This window comes from Oncorhynchus gorbuscha, linkage group LG21 (genome assembly GCF_021184085.1).
Source record: "Oncorhynchus gorbuscha isolate QuinsamMale2020 ecotype Even-year linkage group LG21, OgorEven_v1.0, whole genome shotgun sequence".
NCBI lineage: Eukaryota > Metazoa > Chordata > Actinopteri > Salmoniformes > Salmonidae > Oncorhynchus > Oncorhynchus gorbuscha.
In genome coordinates this window covers 47,709,726-47,728,078 of record NC_060193.1, presented here as the reverse complement: position 1 = coordinate 47,728,078, position 18,353 = coordinate 47,709,726, and the positions used below count along the sequence as shown (strand labels likewise).

General features: G+C 43.6%; 2 protein-coding genes across 3 annotated transcripts; both read left to right on the top strand.

Moving 5' to 3' along the window:
- Positions 1–4,899: 4,899 nt before the first annotated feature.
- Positions 4,900–12,655, top strand: LOC124008943 (four and a half LIM domains protein 2-like). Of its 2 annotated transcripts, none has more exons than XM_046320540.1 (6): positions 4,900–5,032; positions 8,419–8,606; positions 9,792–9,966; positions 10,508–10,677; positions 11,117–11,303; positions 12,068–12,655. In XM_046320540.1, exons 2-6 carry the CDS (start codon positions 8,451–8,453, stop codon positions 12,217–12,219), a joined length of 840 nt encoding a protein of 279 aa, XP_046176496.1. In that variant the 5' UTR covers positions 4,900–5,032; positions 8,419–8,450; the 3' UTR covers positions 12,220–12,655. The 2 variants fall into 2 exon arrangements, with proteins under 2 accessions (XP_046176496.1, XP_046176497.1); XM_046320541.1 differs by lacking the exon at positions 4,900–5,032 and adding an exon at positions 6,847–6,984.
- Positions 12,656–13,546: 891 nt separating this feature from the next.
- LOC124008287 (uncharacterized protein C7orf57 homolog) lies at positions 13,547–18,011 on the top strand. Its single transcript, XM_046319444.1, has 8 exons — positions 13,547–13,642; positions 13,982–14,048; positions 14,510–14,695; positions 15,123–15,210; positions 15,465–15,588; positions 15,961–16,049; positions 16,233–16,357; positions 16,644–18,011. Exons 1-8 carry the CDS (start codon positions 13,547–13,549, stop codon positions 16,697–16,699), a joined length of 831 nt encoding a protein of 276 aa, XP_046175400.1. The 3' UTR covers positions 16,700–18,011.
- The last annotated feature ends 342 nt before the right edge of the window (positions 18,012–18,353 follow it).

Genomic DNA, 18,353 nt, shown 5'->3' with positions numbered 1-18,353 from the left:
TGTCAGCAAAGCCCCATACACTACCCACCATTGCGCCCTTTACGCTCTCGTTGGTTGGCCCTTCCTTCAAACTCGTCGCCAAACCTACTGGCTACAGGTTATCTACAAGTCTCTGCTAGGTGAAGCCCAGCCTTATCTCAGCTCACTGGTCACCATAGCAGCACCCACACGTAGCACACGCTCCATCAGTTATATCTCATTGGTCAACCCCAAAGCCAATTCCTCCTTTGTCGTCTTTCCTTCCAGTTCTCTGCTGCCAATCACTGGAACGAACTGCAAAAATCTCTGAAGCTGGAGACTCATATCTCCCTCACTAGCTTTACCCTAACCTGGCCGATTTTCATTTATAACTCATCAGAGGTGCAAGTATTAAGTTCTGGTAGCCTAATCTGCACTCTATATCCAGAGGCCTTATCAGCTGCTGGGGAGAGCCAGCCTAGAATCAGGGGTCAAAGTAACATAGTAAATGTAAATTTGTCTTCCTCAATTTAGTATGATATGTTTTCATTTGTGGATGTCCGTCATCCCATTTGGTAGGATATATTACGTTCTTCAATTCGTATGATATGTTACCAATTCCAATTCATATGATATCTTACGCAGTGGCTTAAAAGTAGTAAGTGGTTACAAAGTTGATAATTACCTAAAATGCTAAAGTTGTCCATGATTCGATCAGGCCCCCAGTGTCTGGTCTAGAGTGTGCAGTCACAAGCTTTGTTGGTTGGCTACTGCGTAGCAACTTCGCAGTGCCAGAAGCCCTGGTCTGCCCTAGAAAGCCTAGGTAAATTACGATCGGCAGAATTGCAAAACCATTTTTTTAAAGGACGTTTTGGGGTCTAAAATGTGTTTCTTATGATCAAGTTCAATCCCCACTGTGATTTTTTTTTAAAGTTCGCTACAAATCAAGATATTTCATTAAATAGTGATCCATTCTGACTAGTACATTTGTCGTCACACATGCTGACACAGACCAATCTCGGGCCGGCAGGCTACGAGGAGGCTCGGGAGTTGACTCGCTCAGGCAGGATGAAAACGATTTTACATCGACCATGATCCTTTGCTTGTTACGGCCATTTTAAACCATTAATTAACCTTAGCAATTGTTTGGTGCCATTCAGCTCCATTCTAAAATAAGGCTTTAAATTCAAATACTCCAGGCCTCATGCGCCATCGGGAGATTTCGATGGGCCTACGTGGATGACGTCAGCGCTATCGTTATAGCTGCAGGTTTTAACCTCTATGGATTTGATTCGAACGCGTAACCTTTTGGGTTGCTAGAAGTTTGCCTTATAAACCCACCTATCCTCCCCTACCAACGTCCTTCCTTTCATTTTTTCCTTAAGTAACCTTCTGTCTTATGGAACCGTACCAAACCGAACATATCATACTAATTGGAGGGATACAAATGTACGTTTACCATGTCACATCTAGCCGGTGCGGCCATGCTGGGAGAGCAGGCGGCCTGGCAGGCCAGGCACTCACTGTGGCTCCCATCAGTTGGCCTGGTCTCAGATCTGTTTGTACTGTCTTGCCATATGGTCATTGTCACACTTTGGAACAAACATATCTGTCACCAGGCTACCCATTGGGCGGTGCTTATAAGATGCCAGGCTGTGACATGGGCCTCCGCCACCACCTCGTATGGGTGAAATGTATGCACTTAATGTATGGGTCATGTACAGGTAAATGCCAAAATAAAGGAAACCCCAACATAAAGTGTCTTAAGAGGGTGTTGGGTCACCATGAACCAGAACATCTTCAATATTCTACATGTGTCTGTAACTCTATTGGAGGGATCTGACACCATTATTCCACAAGAAATTCCGTCATTTGGTGGTTTGTTGATGATGGTGGAACACGCTGTCTCAGATGCCTCTCCAGAATCTCCCATAAATGTTCAATTGGGTTGAAATCTGGTGACTTGGTCGGCCAAGGCATATACATGTAGTTTACATTTACATTTACATTTAAGTCATTTAGCAGACGCTCTTATCCAGAGCGACTTACAAATTGGTGCATTCACCTTGTGACATCCAGTGGAACAGTCACTTTACAATAGTGCATCTAAAACTTAAGGGGGGGGGGTGAGAGGGATTACTTATCCTATCCTAGGTATTCCTTAAAGAGGTTTACATTGTTTTCATGCTCATCCAACTATTCAGTGACCACTTGTGCTTGTGTATGGGGACATCGTCATCCAAGGGGGACATAGCCATGGTAGCAAAATAATGGCATGCCCAGCATTTTTTATACATAATCCTAAGCATTATAGGATGTTAACTGCTTAATTAACTTGGGAACCACACCTGTGTGGAAGCACCTGGTTTCAATGTACTTTGTATCCCTCATTTACTCAAGTGTTTCCATTTTTGGGGGGCAGTTACCTGTATAGGAGCGCTGCCAAAATGCAAAGTACATACCACACTGAGGGGTCATCTAGGAGCACTTCACTAGCCTGGTCCCAAATCTGTTTATGCTGTAGGTGTTGACAAGACAGCACTTCACAGCAAAGAGATAGGTCCAGCAGTCACAACATGTCCTCACTCAGTCACTCTCTTTCATTTCTTCAATAGATGTTTCCAAGACCAAGGAACTGTCTAGAGTCGTAACAAGTCTATACACACTGTCTCCCTCACAGCTTATCTGTGGCACGACACAAACATTCCCCTTATCGCATTAAGTCCAGGCTATGTTTGGAACCTCACTCATGGTTTGGGTTTCTCCAGGATCATGAGTGCTAGATGACATTAAAAAAAAGGAGGGGAAATATCTCGCTGCACCCAGGACCCTTTGACATTGTTAGAGTGGACGTCACAAGGCAGAGAGGAATTTCAGAAGGTGGGCCAAAAACCTTCATTTGATAATAAGACACATAATGTTTATGTCATGCCTGTTTACGAAACAGCTCTTAATGGGTTCCGCATGACTAAGAAGGTATAAAAGCATGAAATGTGATTAACGTTGGATTTAATATTTTGCAAAAAAACTAAAAACTAAAATCCCTTCAGTTTAGATTAGGGTCCCCGGAAGCATTCAATGTCAGTTGACAAATTCCATGTAATCATATGTTTATATTGGAGTTAAATCAATCTGTACAATTATCATTAACCCATCTTCATATTATAAAGGCCCTAATATAAACATTGCACAGGCACACACAAACTATTAAGGGATTGCTCAGTACGGTCTGAGCAACGTCACAATGAATGGATGAATTACTGTGAGGCGTGGTCAGTAGTTGGCTGCTTATTGTAGCCTACAGTCAACATAGCATGTGGACTAGCACTAGATATTGCAACCACAGACCAATGGGGGCAATTTAGACTAATTTTGCTCTTGGAAATTGTGTGTTAATTGGTGATGGGAGCAAGGTCTCGACCCCCCAGGCCTGGTATAGATCCACAAACTCTGTGGAACGCCATGTGAGAGGCAGCCAATACCCACAGAGGACAGGTGCTGAGGATCTCTGTGTTCCAACCAGGAGGAGCAGGAGAGGGGGAGAGAGTATTACCTCGATAGCCTAATCTACACCTCCCATCAGACAGTATCACACCCCCTACTCTACACCTCCCATCAGACAGTATCACACCCCCTACTCTACACCTCCCATCAGACAGTATCACACCCCCTACTCTATACCTCCTATCAGACAGTATCACACCCCCTACTCTACACCTCCTATCAGATAGTATCACACCCTCCCTACTCTACACCTCCGATCAGACAGTATCACACCCCCTATTCTACACCTCCCATCAGACAGTATCACACCCCCTATTCTACACCTCCCATCAGACAGTATCACACCCTCCATTCTCTACACCTCCCATCAGACAGTATCACACCCATTTGCTATGAGACACAAGAGGAGCCTGGTGTTGATGATTCTAGCTCGCATTTGACGGGGAACAAATGTGCAAACTATGACGTCTCATGATCATCCATTAGGAATGAAACACAGACCGGTTAAGAATAGATCAACACTTGCTATTCACAACTTTAAGATAATAGAGGATGTGGGAGGGGGTTAGGCTTACTGTGATAGGAGATGTTCAGCATAAACTATCAAGCAAAATCATCAGCCCTCACCTGTTTTGGAAACTGTCTCTCCTTGTGTGTGTGCAGACTTTGGTTCCACCATGGCACTAAATCATCTGGTTCAACTAATTAACTAATCATGGTAGTCAGTCTGGACCTTGGCTGTTTGAATCAGTTAGGTTAGTATTGGGCTGGCTTTGAACATCAGCCTGTTCACATCCAGTAGCCTTTCAGGACTGGAGTTGAAGACCCTCCTCAGCTCAACCTGAGTCACATGACCCGGTGAACTCACCTGGCCATGTTGCGTGTGGGTTCTGTTTTCTCAGGGAACCAAGGCTAATCAGTAATGTCCTCCTCAAGAATGTTATGCACAGGTCGACACGAGGCCTCTTTGAGGTCATGTTAACCTGTTCCAGTCTGTCTGTCAGGGCCATTGTGCCCATTGGGGATATCTCTCTTTGAGCGGAGTGTGAGTAACAGGAGTGGAACACAAATCCTTTTCCCAGAGGCCCACAGATGAAGTGAGCTTACTGAAAGTCATCTGTTGGAAACATTAGACCTACTGCATTGTATGTAGCAGCCATTTAATTATTATATCATTTTAAAATAATAATTGTGTGTGGGAAGGAAAGGGATGGTTGATCAAGTGTAATCATTTGTATTTGTGGGTGTATGTGTGCTTGTGTGTGCATGCCTATGTATCTGTGTGACAGTATGCTCTCTCTAATATACAGTGAAGCCATAAAAGGCCACTGTCTGTCTGATGGTGGGGAGATGTAAACTTCTGGCTCCAGTGTAGCTCAGTAGTTACGTTGTATTTATAGCCTCAGATCAAGTGGTCCGGCCCACCCCAGTCACCCCACTGCCCAGTCCCCGGGTACTGCTGCTCTTAAACCAATCAAGCAGAGACTAGGACTGGTCTTCTCCCTCAACTCTCTGTCAGCACTGACTCCTCGAGCAAGAGACACACAGGCTGAGGCTGCTGCACTCACAGGTAGGAGGACACTTCTCTCTCTACTCCGGCTCTGGTCCACTGTTCTGGTAACTGACGACTGGTCTGCTCTGTCTGTTTTAGTACACTTCCTTTGGTTATTCTAGACATCTGCTTGTTGATTTCTATCTGTTCCACTGCTCTCTGTCTCACTTGCTAACGTGTAGCCACTCACACGGCTGAGGCTGAGCTGCAGATGCTTATTCAGGCTAGAGTTTGTTCTCTTTGGCAGCAAATGAGCTTTTTGGATTTGTGAAACTTTGCGATGCTTTAGAGCTAACCCTCTCATCCTTTTATTTTGGAATTAGGTGGCTGATGTTTGTTTGATACATTTTGTTTCAGATTAGTTTCAAATACTTTAATAAATACAGCTATCAGTAGCTATCAATAACTACCCACTGGGGACACATTGGTTGAATCAACGTTGTTTCCACGTCATTTCAAAGAAATGACGTAGCACCAACATGGAATCTATGTTGAATTGACGTCTGTGCGCAGTGGGTATGATTTTAAATGTCTATTTGGCAGTTTGTTTCAAAAGGCCTTGGCAGTGGTCTCCCCTGCAGATTCTGAAAGTTTAAAGTGCTATCTACAGTTTCAAATGAATAATTCAATAGCAGAGCATAGATAGAATACAAGCAGATGACTTTCCACATCAGGCCACAACCTCTCAACCCTCTTAGATTTTCGATTGTACCCCAAACAGGCCTGGAAGGTGTGCTCTTTTGCACATTTTTTGACTTGCTACGATGTGAAGTGATGCGAGATGGACTGAAAGCTGAAGAGTAGTCTTTGAAAACAAAGAGTGGCTGAATGCAGGAATCAGTGCAGTGTGGCTGGATGAAAGGAGATGGAGGTTTGAGTGGGCTGGGCAGTTGTCTGAAGGGCCCCTTGTTTTTTGGAGTGGGGATGCCCTTCCATGGTAGGGGCCCTGGAGTCACTCATCATGATCTTTTATTAGCCATGGTGTCATGGTAGTGTCATGGCCATTTGTATGCCCTGTAAGACTCTATGGCCCTGCAATGAGATTATGGCAGACAGGAGCTATGGCAACAGATGGAGGTCCAGGGACCAATGTTTGGTCTGTAAGAGTCTAACGATGATCATAGTGATCCATTGTAGAGCTTGAATTAGATAGGAGATTGGGGGGAAATGAGACCTCGTTGGTCTTAACGTATGAATCCCATGTACTGCCGTAAAAGGGACTGAACTACTACTAACGCCTGCCAACGGTTTTGAGCATGACTCTGATTTGGGAATGGATGAATTGAGGTCTTTGTTGTGGTAGGGAAATGGGACAGGAAGTCAGCCGGAATTAGATTTGGATTGTTACAGGCTACTGCATGTGACAGTGTATCCCAACTATACTCATTGTTTATCCTGAAAATTGGAAGTGTCTACACATCATGACATAGATCTATCTGCATCTGCCACTCAACACTATTCTGTGGTTTCTCTAGACTACTGGGGGGGGGGGGTCAAAGTTCTTCAGTTGTCCTTGACGGATCAAATTAACCTGCAAAACAAGCATAAATACTACTGTGGAACCTAGTATTTGTGAAGTGCATGTCTCTGTTCAGGGGTCACTTCGATATTGATCACAAAATCACTCAATTCCATTTGTGGAGGAGAAGGAGTTACGCTGAGTGTTGTGGTGTGTGTGGAGGAGAAGGAGGAGAAGGAGAAGGAGGAGGAGGAAGAGGTGTGTAGCTCTGTTCTAACCTCCTCTTATTAAGTCATGGACATCAACGCCAGCACACCGCCTCCCTGCCCCGGCCAACAGCTGCGCCAAATACTTCATCTTGTCATCCTGAGATCGTTGATCATCCGGGTCCATTCCAAAACGGAGAGAGAGGACGAAGACAGGGGAGGCACAGAGGGAGAGAGGCCTAGAAATATCCACTCCTGTCGTAAACCTCTGCCAGAAACAACCTGTGGAATGTATGCTCCCTATTGTAAGAACGAGATACGCAATGAAATGCATCACTACATAACTCTGCTCCTCTGCAGTGTTGTGTTGTGGACTACTGGGTGGCTACCACAGGAGGCTGCTGAGAGGAGGACGGCTCATGATAACAACTGGAACGGAGTAAATGGAGTGGCATCAACCCATGTGTTTTATGTATTTGATACTATTCTACTCATTCCACTCCAGCCATTACCACAGGCCCGTCCTCTCCAATTAAGGTGCCACCATAGAAATAGAATTGTTCAAATGTCCCCCGGACCACAGCAATTTGACGGAACCCGCAAAGTTAATTCTAAACTCTATGATCTTTGCAAGGCGCCTGGCTGTCTGTCCAGGACGGAGGGGGGACACAGTGGAACTCACTGAGGATCTCCTGTCCCCACAAAGGATCATGAGAGGGATAACCAGGGGTTAGCCAGGGCTGAATGGGGAGACAGAGGACAGCTGCTTAAGGGGGAGACAGAGGACAGCTGCGGGGCCTAGAGCAGACTTTGGCACAGCATGCCACCCTTTCTCTCTCCTCCTTCTTTAGAGGCTCGAGTCATCTTTCCACTGTATCCCAGAGCTACACATTGTGTTTTACTAGCATAGGCATACATTGTTGTGTATTGTTCTTACTGTACACCAGCTAGGATTTTTGGACCAAATGCACGATATAAAATTCAACCGTATGAGTACACCTAGCATTTAAATAAGTATTCATTGATACAATTAGCATTTGAGGCAACCCACCAGGCATAGATGTCAATTCAACGTCTATTCCATGTTGGTTCAACGCCATTTCATTGAACCAGTGTGTGCCCAGTGGGAACCATTTACATTTCTGTCTGATTACCACATTCTACCACTTTAAATGTGAAGCTCTTACTCTACAGCTGTGTTCTCAGCTGATGCGATAGCTCACCAAAGCAGCAGATTGCGTAACCATTTTACTCTCGCAGACCTCATTCTCAAAGTTGTCATTGTGACTTTAGTCTTGGTCCATTGATTGAACCACAGAGATACTTTTATTTCAGATAAATGAGTACGTTAGTAAGCCTTGTATGCCATAGTCTAGTGCATTGTGTCATTACATTACAATGACCTTGTGGTCTCATGGTTATTGAGACTAATCCACTATTAAAATACACCACATGTTGATCAAAATCAAATGCTTACTTACAAGAACTTAAACAGCAGTACAGTTTTAAGAAAGTGTAGTTAAGAAAATATTTACTAAATTAACTAAAGTTTTTAAAAAACAACATATATATATATATATATACCAATTTTTCAGTCAGGGGAAAAACTTCAATTTAAGTCAAATTTTCACTCAGTCTCCCATTGACATCAATGCATGGAAGTTAGGATTCGCCAATCAGTGATGCTACTTTACTTGAAGAAACTGGGTGACTCTAAATGTTTATGTCCTCTTTTACAGGCAAGAGAGCAAAGGGAGAGATTTGATCCAAAATGGCGGAACGCTATGACTGCCATTACTGCAAGGAGTCCCTGTTTGGGAGGAAGTATGTGCTCAGGGAAGAGAACCCCTACTGTGTGAAGTGCTATGAGAACCTGTACTCTAACACCTGTGAAGAGTGCAAGAAGTCCATTGGCTGCAGCAGCAGGGTAGGTGGACCACTTCCTGAATGTGGTGGTGTAGAGTTTATCAGTACCCAAATTTGCTATTCCATGATAGGTTGTATTCCTTCCTATTAGTTTTCACTTTATTTCTATGACCCAGGTGTTGAGCAGAACTTAGAATTAGAACAGGAGTCGATGGAATTAAAACACAAATACACCAGACCCGGACACAGTCATTGACCTATAGGGACACAGGACATACCACTATGCACTGACTCTCAGCACCTCAGCACACATGCACTCACTCATGCACACATGCACCCACACAGATATGCATACACACACACACACACACACACACACACACACACACACACACACACACACACACACACACACACACACACACACACACACACACACACACACACACACACACACACACACACACACACACACACACACACACACACACACACACACACACACACACACACCAATCTCCCCTTCCACAATGCACGTGTGAACATTGGACTATAAATTGTGCCTTCCTGTATTATACTTATATAATGTTCATTCTATTCTACTGCCATTTACTTTATGTTCATATTCTTCTCTTTTATTATTTCTTATCATTGTTGCATAACGGAACCTGCAAGTAAGCATTTCATGGGACAGTCTATACTACGTGTATCCTGTACATACAACACATAAAACGTGAAACTTGTGGCGTCCAAGTTCGCATTCTGACAGGGCCCTGTGTTTTTTCAGCAATTAGTGTCACTTTACATGGTCATTCGTCTCACAGATGAGATGACGGTCACTTCCCCCCGGATCGGCCTGGAGGAGGGCTCATCTGTGCCGAATGTCCCTGTCCCCTGTGGCAGCCAGTCAGTCATCCGTCCTAGGCCTCTTTCACTATATCTAACCCATAGCTGTGATTGCCACCCCTGCTCCCATCTCAGTTATTATTCAGTCATTCATCTAAATTGGTAGCTAATTAAGCACATGTTGTCACACATCCATTGTCACCACGCCTCCAGCAAATAGGAGTTGAGTTGAGGTCACTGCCATGGCAGACCACTAGAACACAGGGCATGGTAATCTTAACAGACTGGTTGGCCTTAGATTTAGTCAACACGCCGATGTCCATTATCCCAGAAAAGGAGGCCCCAAGGTGAATGGGAGATACATCTGACCCTGACTCTCTGTCCCGTCCTCCTTCTTCAGGACCTGTCCTACAAAGACCGCCACTGGCATGACGACTGCTTCCATTGCTTCAAGTGTAGCCGCTCCCTGGTGGACAAGCCCTTCTCCACCAAGGACGACTTGCTGCTCTGCACCGAGTGCTACTCCAACGAGTACTCCTCCAAGTGCCACGAGTGCAAGAAGACCATCATGCCAGGTAAGGACATGTCTGGCCTGACAGAGGGGGGGAGTCAGTGAATGGGGCTTTCAGTTGGATTTGGTCAGTACACAATCTATTGGTACTGGTAAGGAAACTACTGAAGGGGAAAGAGTTGACAGATTGGACAGACATCTAACAGAGTTGAGGTTTGAGTGGGATTTGGCTATGAGCAAGTCTATTTGGTGCAATCATGGATGCCAAGTTTCTACCTCCTAGGACCTGTGTTAGGAGTTTATGGAATGAATGATGTCGTTGCAGCAGTCAAGCGGGAAAGTGGATGGTCTGTCACAGTTTGGTGGAGCCAGCTCACGTACCACTACTGGTATCATTATTCAATGTGTCACACTGGAAGATCAGTCCGTGTGTAACCTGATTTTCCTGTTTCTCTCTCTCTCTCCCTCTCACTTCCTCTCTCTCTCTCGCTCTCTCTCACTCTCTCTCACTCCCTCTCTCTCTCCCCCTCTCTATCGCTCTGCTCTTCACCCTCCCCGCTTCCTCCCCTTTCTCTCTCTCCTTCTTTTTCTCCTCTCATTTGCAGGATCCAAGAAGATGGAGCATAAGGGCAACAGCTGGCATGAGACCTGCTTCACTTGCCAACGTTGCCAGCAACCAATCGGCACCAAGAACTTCATCCATAAGGAGAACAGTAACTACTGCGTGCCCTGTTACGAGAAGCAGTTTGCCATGCAGTGTATCCAATGCAAGAAGGTAATATATATTTAACGTTTTTTAACTAGGCAAGTCAGTTTATAATGAAGGCCTACACTGGCCAAACCCAGACGATGCTGGGCCAATTGTGCACCGCCCTATGGGACTCCCAATCATGGCCAGTTGTGATACGGTCTGGATTTGAACTAGGGTGTCTGTGGTGATGCCTCTAGCACTGAGAATGTATGTTTTTGGAGAGTTCTGTGTTAAAATGGATTGCTCCTCTCCAGATTCACATTTATTAACATTCTTTGTCAGCATTTAAAACTGGTTCCTTGTGCACATGAAACAAAGATTGTGATGAATAGAAGTTCAACTCAATTCAGCTGAACCTGCATTATGCAGTACTTCTTTTTCCCATGGTCAAATACCTTCACAGATGTTACCTAATTATTGATTGGTGATTGAGCTTGTTACTTCCTGTTTCTATCTCCTGTAGCCAATCACAACTGGCGGGGTGACCTATCATGATCAGCCGTGGCATAAGGACTGCTTCCTGTGCACCGGTTGTAAGCAGCAGCTGTCTGGCCAGCGGTTCACCTCTCGGGACAACTTTGCCTACTGCTTGAACTGCTTCTGCAACTTGTATGCCAAGAAGTGTGCCTCCTGCACCACCCCTATCAGTGGTATGATCACTCACATTGGCTCATCTTCACACATATCTGTAGTCTCTGGAGCCAATCATAACTTCCACGTATGTCAGATATTCACTTAGTCATGCATGGATGTCAATGGGAGACAAAGTGAAAGTTCAACATAAGTGGAAGTTAGAATCCACCCTTCTATGATTAGTTAACTACACACTGTGTGGACAAAACATTAGGAACACCTGCTCTTTCTATGACAGACTGACCAGATGAATTCAGGGGAAAGCTATGATCCCTTATTGATGTCACCCATTAAATCCACTTCAATTAGTGTAAATGAAGGGGGTGAGACATTATTTTTTTTAAATGGAGACAATTGAGACATAGATTGTGTATGTGTGTCATTCAGAGGGTGAATGGGCAAGACAAAATATTTAAGTGCCTTTGAACGGGGTATGGTCGTAGGTGCCAGTTGCACCGGTTTGAATGTGTCATGAACTGCAACGCTGCTGGGTTTTTGACGCCCAACAGTTTCCCGTGTGTATCAAGAATGTATTTCTGATCAATTGGATGTTATTTTAATGGACAAAAAAATGTGCTTTAAAAAACAAGGACATTTCAAAGTGACCCCAAACCTTTGAACGGTAGTGTAGGTCAACATCTGCTTGGGAATGCTTTCGACACCTTGTAGAGTCCATGCCCCGGCAAATTGAGACTGTTCTGAGGGCAAAAAGGGGTTGAGTAATTTATAAGGAACTTCTCCATCCCTCCCTCTCTGTGCCTGTCTCGTCTTGCTTGTGCAGGTCTGGGTGGCAGCAAGTACATCTCGTTTGAAGAGCGCCAGTGGCACAACAACTGCTTCAACTGCAAGAAGTGCTCCATCTCCCTGGTGGGAAGGGGCTTTCTGATGGCCCGCGATGAGATCATGTGTCCCGAGTGCGGCAAAGAAGTCTAAAAGCTGTGTGCCAGGATGAAGCGTCAAAGCCAGAGAAGGCAAAGATGCAAGAGAATATAGTCCTGCTCCTACTAACATTTCATTTATTAGAATTATATATTTATTCAATAATATACACTTCAGACTAACCCAAAGGGCCTTTCTGCATGCACTGGCCTCAGATTGATACAATATGTTGTCTGATGGAATGAGCACAAATTGCATTAGATTCTAAGAAAGAGATACCATTTTGATGTATTTTCAACTAAATAACAACTTTGTCTGTGGTTTGTTACCATTGAAATGTTTAACTATTGTATTATGTTGTATATGTTAGGATAATCATCCGTGACAAATAACTATAACAGGAGTTGTACTTTTCATTAAAGCAGTGAAATCTAATGATAACATGACATGTACCTGCACTCTAAATGTGAAATAAAGTATTTAAAAGGCATTTCATTGATAGAATGATCTTTCTGACATTTGATTTTGTTCCAAATCTGTAAAGACACCAATAAATCCCATGGGCTCTGGTCAAAAGTAGTGCACTCCATTGGGGTGACATTTGGGAAGCAGGCCTACAACCCCCCATAGTTCTGATTGGCTTACCTCTGGCTCCATCTAGCGGTACAAGCACCCCTATAAGGGGAAAATGGACTCTTGGTCTCTTGAACACTCAAAACCACATAAAGGAGGTATGGGATGTGAACATTAGTGACTAAGGTCGAGGGCCTGGGTCTGGATCTGTCCTGGTCTTGGCTGCAGGTTAGAGTATTTCTTCATAAATCTTGTTCTGGAGGCAGCTCTGCAGAGTGGTCACTAGCTGGCACAGCCACACAGTAATGAACCCTTAATGCCTAACCCTAACCTTAAATTACGACCAAAAAGTGCATTTTTGTTTTCATGAATTTTTGCAATACAGTCGATTTTGACTTTGCAGCTGACCTATCTGAGGGGGAAATCCCTAATTGCTGCCTCCAGTACGTCAATCTCTCAAATGTCTTGGTCAGGGTCTGGACGCTTCAGGTGGGGTTGTAGGATGAGCTGTCCATGGTGCTGAAAAGGTTAAGGGTGACGCTGCAGCTTGTTCGGGGTTGCTGTCCATTGTCCTGTACAGATGTATGGCGCTGGTGTTGAGTGAAGAAAACTGCAATTTTCTGTAATAAATGAAAATTCAAATAACTTACAGTATTACAAATCCAAAAGGCACGAACGTCTTCAAATTGAAATCAAACTATTGGTTTATTGTAACTGTAATATAAATAAATATATGTACATGTGTAATGTATATTGTTAGGATATTTCTGTTTTGGGTGTTTTCTTTATAAAAAACAGATACAACCACATGACCGGATGTACATGGAATGTGCAGCAGGAAATGCTAAACGCATTAGCTAACCATTCATATCGAGGTCTCCACTCCCACCGGCACACGAATTGTGTAAGATAGCTTTTCTAAACATACAATTCCTCTCTGAACATTGCATTGCTCTATGGGCGATTACCAACATGATATGATAACCTGTTAGCTAGTTGTTCATATGTTAACATTGAGTCGTGCACGTTTGATGGCTTTTGTGTAAAGCTAGCTAGCTAGCTAAAGCATGCTATCCCACTGTCTAGCGTTGAACAAAGGTTGTGTGTGCCTCTCCCCTCTGTGTCTGAAACGGGGATACCCGATTGTCGTGTGGTTTACATGTAGCGAGAACTGTTAGCATAGTTTATCTTGCATTTTTAACTCACGTTGCAACCATCTTGTCTTTTTATTATACCCCGTCAGCTAATTCTGGAATCATCATCAGCCAAAATGAGTGCTGCTCCCAACCACAGACGGACCAAGCCTGGTGGTAAGCTAGCTAATGTATTCTAGCCTCTGGCTGTAGTCAGTTAAATGGACATCTGAGCCAACTAATACAGTATCCTTGCATTTAAGCAAACTCTCTTGTGTCATAAAGGGCCAGACTTCTAAGCAGAGTATTCCCAAAAAGTCCCGAGAGAGTGTGGATTTATCCCTCTGGTGGAAAACCAAATGTAGCGATTGAGAAATGACTGAGGTGGTGCTTGAACCAGTTACCTTCTGGTTGCAGGGGCAAGTGCACTAGCTACCTCCCTCGCTGCAAATTTCGAGACCTTAGCAGAGGCTATCGTATGCTTACATAGAGGGAGGCTACACTATATCACTCAATATAGCTTTTACATCTAGGCCATGAATTCTCTAGCCAGCCAGGGCAGTTACATCATCTGCCTGTAAATGCAGGCTTAAGTGCTGGAGACAACACCCATTCAAAACCTAATCATTTTATTACAGGCGTGAAGACAGGCTACCCAGGCCAAGCTCCCTCCAACGGGGTCACGGGACCCACTTCCCAGATCCCCGGGCTGTGCCAGGAAGCCACTGAGGGGGCTCCTGAGGCCAGGACCAGCGGAAGGCGTGTGGGAATATTCCACTCCGACTCCGACTATGTCAAACTTGCCAAAGGAGGGGGACAGAAGGGTGACAATGTTTTGTGTCATAGCTTTGTGCTGCTTTACAGTAGATACACGCTTTACACTTCGGTACATGGTCATTACTATGTCCTCATAGGACACAGATTAGTGTGGCTGTAATAATATTAGCTAGTTCAAATGATAGTGAATTGCCCTATATATGGTATTTTATTTGGATCCCTATTAGCTGTTGCGAAAGCCGCAGCTACTCTTCCTGGGGTTCCACACAAAACATAAAACATGACATAATTCATGACATTAATAGACAAAAACAGCTCAAGGACAGAACTACATACATAGCCTGACACATCAACACATACACACACAATATCTAGGTCAAATAGGGGAGAGGCGTTGAATTCCCACGTTGAATTTCCAGAGGAAAGGGAATGACTTCCTACTTTGAAATACCTTGTGTTATGTGTCCTCCATAGGCTTACTGTGGCACGAGGACAACAAGGAGGATGCTAGGCCTAATAAATCCCACAACTCACCTGATCTGTCCTCAGCTGAATCTCAGCGGTAAGGACCCCCCCCACCCCCTGTTGGTTTGTTGGCTCTGTTTTTTGAAAACATTATTGGAAATGTCTCACTTTCTAAAGTGGGATCACGGAACAATATGCCAGGCCTAACCAAACGTTCTGCATCATGCCATGTCTGTGTGTGTCTTGAAAACAGATGAACAGGTCATGTTTAGAATGGGAAGTTACATCTTGACTCTTGGTGGTGGTGTATCTTTAGTTGTCCAAGCCAGGGTTCGGTTTTGTGCTTTACAGCGGAAGTAAAGCAGCATCCCCTGATGGTTGTCAAGGATACGGCAAAAGGCAACCTCTAGCTGCTCCCTTCGGTACTGATGATATTTCAGCCTGGGAAAGGGAGAGCGATAGCTATAAAGAGAAGGTGAACTCAATGGCCCCAACAAACCCCCTCATCACTGACACAGTTGTTCTCATTTACCGTCCTCCCCTCCCCTTATTGTTTCCCATCAGTTCATCTCTTGAGTTGACTCCGTCCTTGCGTTCAGAAAGGGATTGGGGTGGTTGACTTCTGTTGAAATTCCTTGCCTTGTTTTTCACCAGTGCACTGTAACAACATTTTAATTTGTTTGACTGCCAACCAGATTGGTGTGGTCATCATATCTTCACCCATGTATTTACTTGGTCACCCATTTCATTGTTATAAGTGTTCCATGCGCTTGTATACTTCATACAATGACTATTCTTGTACTGGGCCTGACTGACTGGTTTGAACTGGGTGTATTCTTGTGTGCAGAACCCCACCGTCACTGATGCGTCCAGCCAGATGGAGAACATGTCTCTAAACCAAGGTGGTTATATGGAGGTCAACAAATACAAGAAGACGTGAGTGCCTGCAATTCAATTTCACTTCTCGCTTAATAATACCAAACACGCTGAAATATGTGTGTGTCACTATGTGATATATTTGTATAACCTTTTATAACCTGTGTAATATCTCATTTGTATAATGTTGGAACTTATACGTTCAACATAACCACTAACACAATTGAATTTCCAACCTCTCAGTCAAAGTGATTTTACTATGGACAGGTCCCATGAGAAGAAGAGTGCTCCTGTGAGCATGTCCAAGCTGCTGAGCTTTGGCTACATAGAGGATGAGAAGAAGTCCACCAATGAGGATGACTCCTCAAGTACGACAAATTACTTTGCCTTTATAGTCTTTGATGGACTTTTCCTCAACAAATATTTTGGAGGAAATAGCAGCAGCACCATGTGTTTATTCTGCTAAATCAAACCATCTTTCATCAGAAATGCAAGTGTTTATTTCATACCATATGGAAATTCTGGACTTAATGCCAAACATGACTCATATGGGTTGACTACGGGATTTAATGCATTTTGAATGTTTGCCATTATTACATATGACCAACCTGTGTGTGTGTGTGTGTGTGTGTGTGTGTGTGTGTTGTCTTTCAGGTGTGACCTCTGAACAGACGAGCACCATCGCACCTGAGGATGAAGACCTGGAATAGGGAGGAGAACAGATGAGGTCCATCTGGGGTAGAAAACAACGGTGGATACACACACTCACACCTGCCATTCACTCTACTGTATGTCTCCCCCCCTCCCCTTCTCTCTGAGTGACACACTTTCCCTCATTACTGTACATCCCAAGTGTCAGGTTTTGTAATTATGCAACTGTACCATCTCTGTTAATGTATTAATTTGATTGTCTTTTGTTTCTTACTCCGTGTAATGTTTTTCTCAGAACACCGACACAGCTTGTCATGTTTCTATTATCGTTGTTGAATTGGAGGATGAACTGTGTGACTATGAAACAGTACTGCACACTGGAGTTTCTATTTGTGGTGTTAAAAATGGTTTCGGTGCTGTGAAGATTGTTTGTGAACCAAGGCCTATTGTACGGGACACACACGGGAGACGTTTGTGGCTCACGCCATTCAGCTGCCGTGTTGAATAGGATCGGAAACCGAGAGCTCTGCCAACAAAAACTTGGAAACATGGATGTTAAGGGATTGACTTGTTATGGGAAGGCAGACATGATTTGGAATGGATGACAGAAATGCCAATGAATCTACTTTCTTCTAAAGAGATGCCCTCCCAACCAAGATACCGACCTATCTCATACCAGGATCTGGTTCAGTGTTATGAAGTTATGGTGGGCGTTGATTCCATAGATAGATAGAAACCTTTTGTGATGTTCTAACAATGGTGTCAATTCATTCTACGTATTTAGGGAATAGTGGCAATTGTATCGTGCAATGATATTGTTTACTCTGAAGTAAAACGGTTTTGCTTTGAAGTGAAGGTAGGGCTGGGCGATATGGCCAAATTATATTACTATAGTTTACAACGGTATGGTGTTATTTGACTGTATTTTATGTTTCTGAATAATACAAGATCCAAATGTGTTTTATGATTAGTGCATGAGCCCAGAATGGCAACAAAGTTATTTTAACAGGCCTTCTCCATGCTGACGGTTTTATTCTCAACCAAACTAGGACTAAAATGAAAGTGAAATAGTCCAATGTTGAACGTTTCAGTTATTTAGCACTTAATAAAAACAGTTTTTTTTTTATAGACAACATGTGGGTATACCAGTATTCATGCTATATCGCCCAGCCTTATGTGAAGGTAGCTTGGAGACATTTTCCACTTAGCACAGTAAATACACAGTAATGATCTTCCCTAGTTATTCATTGGTGGAGAGGTCCACTTTATTAACACAGTCAATGTGTGATTCTCACATCTTTCTTAAAGTGATGAGTGCACTGAGGCTACTGAGTGAAAATGTCATTAAAAATAAATGAGCATGTGCATGTACCCCTCGTGCTCTTTCTTGATTAAGTGGTAATTAACTAAAATGTCAGAACAGTACTAATGTTAATAATCATGCCTATTGACAGGTACAATATAGAACTCTCACATAGCTTTGTGCAGATTATAGAACATAAATAATATCCAATCAAATTCATTCTATTCATATGGCTCAATACATACACCAATAAAATATGATGGCATATTCATTTCGTTCAATATATATTTTTGCAAAAACACCACTTTAAACGTCATCATATCTGTTTATTCAACTATTATTTTGTAAGGTGAATTAATATTATTTTGTAAGGTGTTCCCGCGGTCCCAGCGAATTACCATATAGATACC